General features: G+C 33.2%; 4 protein-coding genes across 9 annotated transcripts; 2 read left to right on the forward strand and 2 right to left on the reverse strand.

The window, feature by feature from the left end:
* Window positions 1-362: 362 nt before the first annotated feature.
* LOC107003149 (protein PXR1-like) lies at window positions 363-6,549 on the forward strand. 4 transcript variants are annotated; one of them, XM_027913228.1, is made up of 4 exons: window positions 363-1,137; window positions 2,154-2,249; window positions 4,892-5,021; window positions 5,763-5,849. In XM_027913228.1, the coding sequence occupies exon 1, from the start codon at window positions 425-427 to the stop codon at window positions 1,058-1,060; it is 636 nt and encodes a 211-aa protein (XP_027769029.1). In that variant the 5' UTR covers window positions 363-424; the 3' UTR covers window positions 1,061-1,137; window positions 2,154-2,249; window positions 4,892-5,021; window positions 5,763-5,849. The 4 variants fall into 4 exon arrangements, with proteins under 4 accessions (XP_027769029.1, XP_015056903.1, XP_027769028.1 ...); XM_015201417.1 differs by having other exon boundaries at window positions 5,771-5,849; XM_027913227.1 differs by having other exon boundaries at window positions 2,065-2,249; window positions 4,892-6,549.
* Window positions 3,439-4,924, reverse strand: LOC107003147 (chitinase 2-like). The gene has a single exon (XM_015201413.2). The coding sequence runs from the start codon at window positions 4,465-4,467 to the stop codon at window positions 3,439-3,441; it is 1,029 nt and encodes a 342-aa protein (XP_015056899.1). The 5' UTR covers window positions 4,468-4,924.
* Window positions 5,361-6,504, reverse strand: LOC107003148 (chitinase 2-like). The gene has a single exon (XM_015201414.2). The coding sequence runs from the start codon at window positions 6,455-6,457 to the stop codon at window positions 5,537-5,539; it is 921 nt and encodes a 306-aa protein (XP_015056900.1). The 5' UTR covers window positions 6,458-6,504; the 3' UTR covers window positions 5,361-5,536.
* A 981-nt stretch (window positions 6,550-7,530) lies between the features above and the next one.
* LOC107004264 (embryo-specific protein ATS3A-like) lies at window positions 7,531-8,730 on the forward strand. 3 transcript variants are annotated; one of them, XM_015202494.2, is made up of 3 exons: window positions 7,531-7,685; window positions 7,782-7,832; window positions 8,222-8,730. In XM_015202494.2, exons 1-3 carry the CDS (start codon window positions 7,560-7,562, stop codon window positions 8,684-8,686), a joined length of 642 nt encoding a protein of 213 aa, XP_015057980.1. In that variant the 5' UTR covers window positions 7,531-7,559; the 3' UTR covers window positions 8,687-8,730. The 3 variants fall into 3 exon arrangements, with proteins under 3 accessions (XP_015057980.1, XP_015057981.1, XP_015057982.1); XM_015202495.2 differs by having other exon boundaries at window positions 7,797-7,832; XM_015202496.2 differs by lacking the exon at window positions 7,782-7,832 and having other exon boundaries at window positions 8,222-8,728.
* Window positions 8,731-10,668: the final 1,938 nt, after the last annotated feature.

Consider the following 10,668-nt stretch of genomic DNA (forward strand, 5'->3'; position numbering starts at 1 on the left):
GAATTTGTATAACTCGAAGGTTTGTATAATTCGCGGTTATATTTATATAATTGAGTTGTTTTTGTATAAACTATGAATTTATATAATTACAAACACTAGACATAAACATGTATATACATTATATCATACAAAATTTTAAATTATATAAAAGTGCGAACTATACAAAACTAAAAAACTGAGGCGCATAATTATAGCTAAAAGTAGATCACAAATTATAATTAAGACAAAGTATAACTATGTTAAGTAATTAACGAATACATATTTACTTATAAGCGTAATTTTATTGAGCTTGTATCACGGGCCTTAAATTATCTAATATTAATAATAAAACCCTATGATTTTGAAATAGGTAGGAAGTCAAGTGGAACAAAAGTTAAAATCATAAAACCCTAACAAAATCCTAGCTCAACAGAAGCATAGCAAAATGAAGAGAGTATCAGCTAAAGTTGAATCTACAATCCCAATCTCTCTCTCCGCCGCAGCAAAATCCCTCTCCAAGTTTGCTGCATCAGATCATGAAGCTTCACATGCTGTTTCATTATATCTCCAAAGTGCTGCCGATTCATTCAACAGGCTTGTTAAGATTCAGCAGAAACTCAGTGTGAAAAAGGAGCATGATGTCAAAGTTGAAGAGATTTCAGAAAAGAATGAAGATATCCCAAATGGGTTCCGAGAAAACAAGAAAAGCAAGAATCTTGTCAAGGAAGAAAACTCGGAAGCTGAGCCAAAGACCAAAAATTCATCAAAAATTGATAAAGTGAAGGGTCATAAGTTGATCAAGACTGAACCAAAACTCGATATAGGGGAAGAAGAGATTGAAAAATCCAACAAAAATGAGCTGGAGTCTGTTAAAATAGTTAGGGAGCTGGAGTTGAAGGAAGTTAAGGAAGATAGTATGACGAGTAGAGATAAGAAGAAGAAGAAGAAAAAGAAGGATAGAGACGAGGTGGTGAAGGTGGAACAAGATGGGAAGAGTATGGATACTGATGCTGGTTCTGCTTCAGCCGAGCAGAGTAGCAAGAAAAAGAGTAAAAAGAGAAGAATTGAAGGAGATGAGTAATTGAATTTCGTTGAGACTTGTTGCTGTTGTTGAGGATTAGAGTTAGTGTAACACCTGCGGAAATCCTCACTGTTCAAGTAATTTTTTTGAAATATTGATTCAATTTGAAATGATTATGGAGATTCAAACTGTTTTTATTTAGTATAGGTAGGATTTTTCGGATTCAATCTATATTACGAAGAAGAAGCATATGGTTGTATACATTGAGCAAGTCAAAGCTTCAAAGCTAATGTTTTTGTTCATTTCTGTTTCTTCACATTATTTAAATTTGTGCATCTTATTTGCTAATTATTAGAGATTGTTGTTGGTTAGTTAGTGTTAGTTATTCACTTGTATGACTCAGTAGCCCACTTTTGGATATGTTTTTTCTTACTTCTTCCTAGTTCTCACATGCTGAACCCTTGAAAGTTGTTGCTAGGCTGTCCATTAGCTTCAGTCGAAGGCGAAAAGGAAAGAGTTTTAAAGGAATTGTTCAGTTAACTTCAGAACCAGAAAATGTTTTATCGTAGTCTGACTGCCTTCTTTGAGTTAAAGGATTTGACAAGGAGCAAGAGTGTTGAACTGCAAGCTAGTCGATGTTTCACATTCATGTAAACCCATTAAACATGTTTTCACAAGAAGCTATCATAATGTACATTGTCAGCAAAGAATTGAGATTTCTCAATTCTTAATTAGAGGTCTTTGGTTTGGTATTGCTCCATCTCCACAGGACAAAACAGCAGACTCGTAAATATGTTTTGTAAGCACTTTCCTGAAATCAAAGTGACGACGTAGACATAGTAAAGAATCAAACATGTGAGATTGAGAGCATAGCTCGGCAATATCAAATGTACAAGCAACAGAAATCATGGAAAGGCAACCTTATTACCATCTATAACTCTCGTTGAAACCTTGATTTTGCTGCTTCTCTAATATGAGTTTCCTTTACTCCATTTTGATAAATTTAGTACTATTTTTTTTTGTTGTTGCGAGTTACTATAGTTTTCCTGTTTCAACTCCAACAGCTCTTTATAACTACCAAGTAGTTAGGAGGATGCAACTTCTAAATTTATACTTCTTGGGTCAAATCTAAAAGATGAACTCAATAATGAAGGTAACAATATGAATTGAAATGGTTGCTGCTTGCGGGGAGCTTGTACATGACACTGGGAGAGGAGTACATGGTGGGTTTATCTCCTTTACGTACATTGTGAGTATTCTTCCCTTAAAACCATGGTATCTCTTTGCTAGCGACTCCATCATAACTCCATTTATATCCATCCCAATGTCCAAACACTGGAACTTTCTGTTAAAAAATAAAAAAGCATATGCAAGTATGTTGAATATTTAAGTAAAAAAGAGTGCTATTTGGGTCATTTATGTTAATTTTTTGTTTGAGGTAAATTATTGTTCCTCTAAATTGAATGCAGCTTCTAAAGTGTCTTGAGTTACATGTAATATAGGTCATAAATGCTATTATAATGCATAAAAGGATCTTCTCCATTTGGACTCTAAATATATATGTTGGAAACTTGATTTGTTTTTCAAGTTAGCTGTTGTCAGTTGTTGATTTGATTTGTTGTGTGGGTATATTTGCATTGACTTAATACTTTTACACGTGTTGATTCCTTTTAAGCTCACATCTCCTCCATTTGGACTGTAAATATGTACTCATCTAGTTAATGTTCAAAAAAAATATGTACTCATCTAGTTGTAGCATGTTAAACATATATCTGATAGTATTGTATTTTACATACTTGATGTTTGCAAGGTGTATGGATTGTGTTTTATTTTTTTTGTCTAAACATATATCTACTATAGACCATGGATAGTGGATAGGCATATTGTTTAGACAAAAATAGATTTGAGGAAGGTATTTACATGTAGTCCTCGCTACAGTTTGTTAGATTCCCTAGCAAGTTGGAAAGTGTGCTGCTATAAGCTTTACATTTGTGTCCTATTTTTTTTTATAACCGTGGTGTTCGAGCCAGCGTGTGCACCTCAACTATTTCCATGGGTTGAGGAGGAAAAGCTGCTGGAAGAAAAGAAACGAAGAAGAAATAAGAAGAAAATGGAAAGGCATAAGAAAATAATAAAATTAATTTAAAAAAGAAACCAAGTACACTCGTGAAGCGCCTATGGTTCATCACTTATACACAAATCTAATGGAATTTTGGGTTGTGCACCTCAATTAATTCCACGAGTACATTTCATGTCCTATGATTATCATATTTCCTTGCATTTGTGTTCTGTCATACATTAAACAAACTATATTACTCAATACTTATGCAAAGATTAAGTTTTTAGCACCTTTAGAAATTGTAAATCTGGATTTTTGATGTTAAGACCACAGTAAGCGAACTACTTCAAACATGGAACATGGCCTACAAAGGATTATCTTAAACGGTTGCACTTGCTAAGAGGTTCTGTGACAGCTTTTCATATAGAAAATGATCTTTTATAGAGTCATCTGCAGACCAAATAAAGATACCATGAAGTGTTCCCCGACTCTTTAGTATGCTGCATGCATCAAAGAATCCATGTCTAGGAGATAAGCCGCCGCTGTTGTCAGTTCCAAAGCTAACTAGAATCTTGCCTCCTTTATAGTTATACATCTGAGTTTCAAAGTAGTGTAGGAACTGAAGAATGGTTGTACCCTTTTCATAGGCATAAAATTGGAAGTTGACATAGTCTATTAGATGACCGTACTTTCTCCAGAGTGCTAAATAGTGCACCTGCACTGAATCATCTGCATATGGTGCTATTGATGTGTAAGTGACGACATTGTGTTGTTTAAGATAGTACAACAGTCTCCCAATGCACTCGGCGAATGTATCTGGATCTGCATTGAAGTGTTCATAATCTATATCTATTGCATCCAGGTTATACTCTTTCACTATCTTGGTGATTGAATGTATTGCATTTCTCACCCAAGAAGTAATTGAAGTAGGAGTGAAGGTGGCATTTTTACCATTCACTGTATCACCACCAAGACTCATTCCTACCTTAACGTTCTTATGCTTAGCCTTGATGGAAGAAATATGAGAAGGGGTGAGGTTATCAGTGTCCCAATAAACCAGGAAGTCACCATTAGTGGGTTCTGGTGATTTTGTGTTCGTGTAGTCTATAGCGAAGGATAGGAGGAAGTGAAACTCAATATTTGGATTAATTGGGACATCAGAGAATGTGACATTCTTGCCCTCAGCTCCAATGTATTCTCTGAAAACCCCAGGGCAGAATGCTGGAACTGCCTCGATCGTAGGGAAAACGTTGAAGAGAGCTTGAAGGACAAGAAGAGAGATGCAGAATTTTAAGGACTTCATGATTTGTTGTAGTTGGAAGGATCCCTTGTACTTCTTATTGGTATTTAACCAAAGTAGATGCCTATTAAAATATTTCTCCTTCAACAAGGCATTTGTTGTATGCATTACCGACTGCCCTACCTATAAGGTTTAGATTCTATTTGTTCTTTTGTGACTTTTGTCTCTTTTCAGGACCTGGTTTTGTAAGCATCCATATTATTAATATATTATGTCTCAGCTGGAAGCCAATCATTGTCTTTCTTGGCATTTCTAAGGACGGCTTAATTGTTTCTTCTTAGGTAAGTGATCGAATTTGGACAGTTTTTATGAGAACTTGTGGGGTATGAATTATTTGAACGGCTGATATTGCAGTGTCTTTTTCTTGTTTGTAAAGAATAAGCTGGAATAAGTTATTACGCGGGGTGTTTGAAAGGCTTGTGCATGGACACTAAATGGTGGTTCTTCACTTGAATAACATAGTAGTAGCACAATTTTGGGAAGCTTTTCTCACTTTTATCTGATTCTCACATGATATTGAAAGTTAAACCAGGTAAATCTGTCTGCCTAGAAATATTTCGCGCTTAATGCATTGAGAGTGATGATGTAGATGAAGCAAAGTGCAAGGGTTTGGAAAAATACAGGACATAGGCCGGTGGGACTGCAAACTTGTCAAGAAAATTGTACGTTTTACTTCCTTTACTCAAGATACTGAACGGATTTCTTGCTTTTGAAACCGGATAATTCTTAATTGTGTATTTTCTAGGCGACTAATTCAAGGCATAATAATGGAAACCAAGTACCTTTATATTCGCACATGCTGCTGCATTTTATAACATATCTGTACTCAGGTATAGGTGTTGTAACACGTCTACATGCTTAGACTTAAATAGAGCTGCTGGTCAGTCTAATTGACATGTTTTGCGTTTTGGTGAAATACTTCGTGTTAGTCCTTTTAGTGTTCTAAACTATATTTTAAGACAATTATTTTTCTGTGAATCGTAAGCTTTAGCACATAATCGTAAATCTAAACTTGTTTTGCATCAATGTTTTTATTGTAAGACCTTAATACAATTACAACCTCATACATGTCTTATTTCCTAGAGAAGTCTCCGGAATAAGAAATAACACTCTAGCATTCCATTTTTTATCTTTTGTCATGGCCTACAAAAAATTGCCCTAAATAGATGCAAGATATCTAAGTTGCACTTGCTAAGAGGTTCTGTGACAGCTTTTCATATCGGAAATGATCCTTCATAGAGTCATCTGCAGACCAAATAAAGATACCGTGAAGCTTTCCCTGGCTCCTTAGTATGGTGCATGCATCAAAGAATCCATGTTCAGGAGACAAGCCGCCAATATTATTAGTTCCAAAACTCACAAGAATCTTGCCTCCTTTATAGTTACATCTCTGTGTTTCAAAGTACTGCAGGAATTGAGGAATGATTGTGCCCTTCGCATAGGCATAAAATTGGAAGTTGACATAGTCTATGAGATGACCATACTTTCTCCAGAGTGCTAAATAATGCACCTGCACTGAATCATCTGCATATGGTGCTATTGATGTGTAAGAGATGACATTGTTTTGTTTGAGGAAGTACAACAGTCGCCCGATGCACTCTGCAAATGTATCTGGATCTACATTGAAGTGTTCATAATCTATATCTATTGCATCCAGGTTATACTCTTTCGCTATCTTGGTGATTGAATATATTGCATTTCTCACCCAAGATGTAATTGATGTAGGAGCAAAGGTAGCATTTTTACCGTTCACTGTATCACCACCGAGACTCATACCTACCCTAACATTTTTATGCTTAGCCTTGATGAAAGAAATATGAGAAGGGGTGAGGTTATCAGTGTCCCAATATATCAGGAAGTCACCATTAGTTGGTTCTGGTGAAATTGTATTTGTGTAGTCTATAGCAAAGGATAGGAGGAAGTGAAACTCAACGTTCGGATTAATTGGAACATCAGAAAATGTGACATTCTTGCCTAGCGCTCCAATATATTCTCTGAAAACCACAGGACAGCTTGGTGAAACTGTCGCGGTTATACGTGAAATGGTCAGGAGAGTTTGAAGGACAAGAAGGGAGACACAGAATTTGAAAAACTCCATGTTTTTTTCTGCAGTTTGAAGGATTCCTTGTACTACTTGTTGGTATTTAAGTAAAACTGATATCAATATTTAAAGTAAGACATTTTTTGTTACATGCTGCTCCACACCATCACTTAAGGCTTATTTTCTGGTTGTTCTTTTGTGAATTAACATTTCTATTGCAGACCTGGTTTGGTATTTGGTAAAGCATCAATAAAAAAATGATGTGTTAGCTGGAAATTTGGCATTGTATTGCTTGGCATCTTCTACAGACGGCTTAAAGTTTAAATAATGTAAAATGTAAATTATATATGGACCTTGAAGTAGTCTTAAGTTAATGGTAACAATCTATTTGGCCTTCAGTTTTGTGTTTGAAGTAGTCTTGCTGCATTTGCTTTTGCATTTGACAGCAAAAAATAAAATTCGCAAGACACAAGTTATGTCCGAAATTAAGCTTAAGACACAAGTTTAGTAAGTTTAATGACACAAATCAAGCACAATCAGACTGATAAATGTATATTAACTTTCGTCTTGTTTGATTTTGATAATTGAAATATCGACTAAAATTGATTCAATTTCGATGTTAACAAAAAAATTGACCCAATTAGCAACGCATAATCACCCCTACCCCTAATATTAATTCTTACATAATTAATTTCTGCATTATTCATTCCTTTGAACCAAATAATCTCTGAATTTTTCTCTACAAAAGCAATCCGTTCCTTTCTGGCAAAGAAAGGTTATCTTTTAAGTGACAAATATACGAAAAATAAATATAAATACGATCAAGTTAATGACAGAATTGTCTCTCAAAATCTTCCTTTCTATCACATTGGTGATAGGACGCAATACTTGTTAATTTCAATACAACAGAAACACATTAGTATGTTAATTAATTATCTCTAAAAGCAAATGAAACAAGAAGATTAATATCATTAAAAGGTGGTTATTATCTTCAAGTAAGCTAAACATTCAAGAATATTTCCTTTTTGTCTATATGAAGCAAAGAATGAGTATCAAACATATAGTAAACTTCTTATATATAAAAACAAATGCATGTTTGTTTCATTAATGTTCAACTTAATTTCTTTATATCAAATTAATCTCAATAGATTAATTAAAGATGATATTAATAAGCAAATTTAGAATAACATTAATTATTTTTATCATAAGTACTTTCATCTTTCTTGCTTCCGGTTCAGAGGTTTCCATCAAGCCCACAAGTGATGGCCTTTCAACAAAAAAGAAGGTATGATAATATATTTAAGATAAAATTTTCGAAATAACAAAGATAATAGACACAACAAGATTCTATAGCTATAATTTGATAGTTGCTTTACTGTAGTTCTGTTTGCTACAGAGTTTGCGATTTGCATATTCCGCGAATATACAAAGGGTAAGTATATACAAATTCTATATTTATACATTTATACATTTATGATTTTTTCAGAATTAACTCCGTTTGTATATTTAACTTGTGAATATACAAATAGGGTAAGTATATACAAATTCTGTATTTATATCGGATTTTGTCGTAACATTATTTGTATATTTTGCTTGCCAATATACAAACATGGTAATTTTGTTATGATTTTTCATAAATCGTATACAAATAATTAGGTTAAGCATAACAATCAGGAACCAAATTATACAAATTTTAGATATATACAATCAAAAACTGAATTATACATATTCTGAATTTATACTACTAGAAAACCGAATAGCATAATTATATTCATTTTGAGTGACAATACCTTATGTCTTGACAACTTTTTTTTTTTCCAGGAAAAATGCACCTACTTTGTGACAACAGAGACAACATGTACCAAAGGTGCAGACACCACAAATCATGTAAGTCTAAGATTTGGTGATGAAAATTCCAATGACATTTTAGTGCACCATTTGAATTCTAAACATGTTAGAAGAGTTGATCAATTGGAACCACAAGTTCTTGATGACATCCCAAGAAAACCATTTCAATCTTGTATGGTTGATCAATTTCAAGTCATTGGTCAATGTGTTAAATCACCAATTTGTTATCTATATCTTAAATTGGCTGGAAATGATGATTGGCGTCCTGGTTTTGCTCAAGTTCAAGTCCTACAAGGACCTCATTTTAGCTCAAATATGTTTTATTTTCGACGATATTTGCCTCGTCGTGTATGGCATGGATTGGACCTTTGTGAGACACAAGTGACACCTTTTGGGTTAAAACGTAAGAGAAATGTAACTGGAGATAGAGCTCCGTAGACTTTTATATGTCCCGTGAAAATTATAAAAATAAAATATATTAATTTTAAACTTATAGTATATTCGCCTTATTTTTGCATAATATTTATCTATATAAATATATATTTTTTAGAATAGTGAATAAAACATTTACAATTTTTGTGCGTAGAAGCATTAACTATAGATTTCTAATTTGAGCCACTCAAACAGAGACACATTAAATTGATAGAACAATAACAGAAGCAGAAATGATGACATTGCTGAAATATTTGTAGATCAACCACTCAATTAAGTAATCACAACGTCACGTTTTTTTTAGTTTTTTTTTGGGACATGTCAATAAATACTCTTCATTAATTATTTGTACTTGTTGTATTATATTTGGTAATAATACCATTTATTATATTCATTTTAGGAAAAATTATATAATATGACAAACTTCGATATATGTTTAAATAATATAATTATAGTTTAATTTTTTTATGTTATATGACTATAATTATATAATAAATAACAAATTTAATTGTATATTAATAATCAATTTTTTTAATATTCAATATAAAATAAATAATAAATAGAAAAAATATTATTAAACTCATAATTAATTATGTATTCATACCTTCTCTTTCATCAATATCCTTATATTACAGATTTTTTTGTATCCCCCAATTCTTTTCAATACAAGATCCTTTTGTATGATTGTAGTAGTGAGTTTTGTGGTTCAATTCATTATACTTATATTTGTGGTTCAATCAAATGTCAAATGTTTATATTTAATAATACTTATATACATAGATATTTGTATTGTAATATTAATAAAATGGTGATTATGAATACAAATATATTTGGATACATAAGTAATTTATCCAATTTGATTAGGCAATACAAGTATAGTTGGATACATCAATACTATATTTTTATAAATAAATACCTAAGTTAACGTCAAGCCTCAAGTATTATAGAGAACTTTACAAAAAATAGATCAACGTTTTGTTGGTTTTTTTAATTTTTTTATATAGTCGAATACTTACACACTTTGATACATACACATGATAATTTGAATCATGATAGAGGTTATGACTCCTAAGAACGTAGAAGCAATAAAAAAGATTTGTTGCAATATAACTCCATAAGAATCATAATTAAAAATATATATAAAATATTAGCATAAATAACAATTTTTTTGGTGAAATAAAAAAGAATTTTGTACGTAATTATTAAGAATGAGTGAATCATTATAGATATAAGGTGCTGAAGGAATATTGATTGTATTGAAGTGTTAACCTAATAAGGGAATATATGGGAGATATATATAGGAGATATAGGAAGGAGTACTAATCCTAATAGGACTAGGATTAAGGAGTACTAATCCTAATAGGACTTGGATTAGTACACAGTAAATACTAATATTATGTAATACTATTTATTTAATACTATCTGTTATTATCCCCCCTCAAGCTGAGCTGAGCGGAAGCGAACGGAAGCTTGGAACTGATGTAATCGTGCTGTCGGCTCGGGAGAGGCTTGGTGAGAATATCAGCCGGTTGTTCTTCAGTGGGTACATACTGCACAGTCATGGTGCCGGCCTGAACTTCATCGCGAACAAAGAGACAATCGGTATCAACATGCTTCATTCTGGTGTGTAGGACGGAATTCTTGGCCACACAGATGGTTGATTTGTTGTCACAATAGAGAGCAGGAACAGTGTGAGTGGCGCGGAGTTCGCGAAGAATATATGTGACCCACATGGTCTCAGCAGCAAGAAGAGCAAGGGCGCGGTATTCAGCTTCAGTCGAGGACCGAGAGACCTTGGGTTGTTTTTTTGTACACCAGGAGATCAGGTTCGGCCCCAAAAAAACGAGTACTAATACCATGAAGGAATATTGATTGTATTGAAGTGTTAACCTAATAAGGGAATATATGGGAGATATATATAGGAGATATAGGAAGGAGTACTAATCCTAATAGGACTAGGATTAAGGAGTACTAATCCTAATAGGACT

The sequence above is a fragment of the Solanum pennellii genome, chromosome 11 (assembly GCF_001406875.1).
Source record: "Solanum pennellii chromosome 11, SPENNV200".
NCBI lineage: Eukaryota > Viridiplantae > Streptophyta > Magnoliopsida > Solanales > Solanaceae > Solanum > Solanum pennellii.

What these genes read in the sequence shown, in the direction of transcription:
- LOC107003148 (XM_015201414.2), bottom strand. Translation starts at nt 6,457, where the DNA reads ATGGAGTTTTTCAAATTCTGTGTCTCCCTTCTTGTCCTTCAAACTCTC.
- LOC107003149 (XM_027913227.1), top strand. Translation starts at nt 425, where the DNA reads ATGAAGAGAGTATCAGCTAAAGTTGAATCTACAATCCCAATCTCTCTC.
- LOC107003147 (XM_015201413.2), bottom strand. Translation starts at nt 4,467, where the DNA reads ATGCATACAACAAATGCCTTGTTGAAGGAGAAATATTTTAATAGGCAT.
- LOC107004264 (XM_015202494.2), top strand. Translation starts at nt 7,560, where the DNA reads ATGATATTAATAAGCAAATTTAGAATAACATTAATTATTTTTATCATA. An exon ending in GCCTTTCAACAAAAAAGAAG is followed by an intron (nt 7,686 to 7,781) that starts GTATGATAATAT and finishes GCTTTACTGTAG; the next exon opens with TTCTGTTTGCTACAGAGTTT. An exon ending in ATTCCGCGAATATACAAAGG is followed by an intron (nt 7,833 to 8,221) that starts GTAAGTATATAC and finishes TTTTTTTTCCAG; the next exon opens with GAAAAATGCACCTACTTTGT.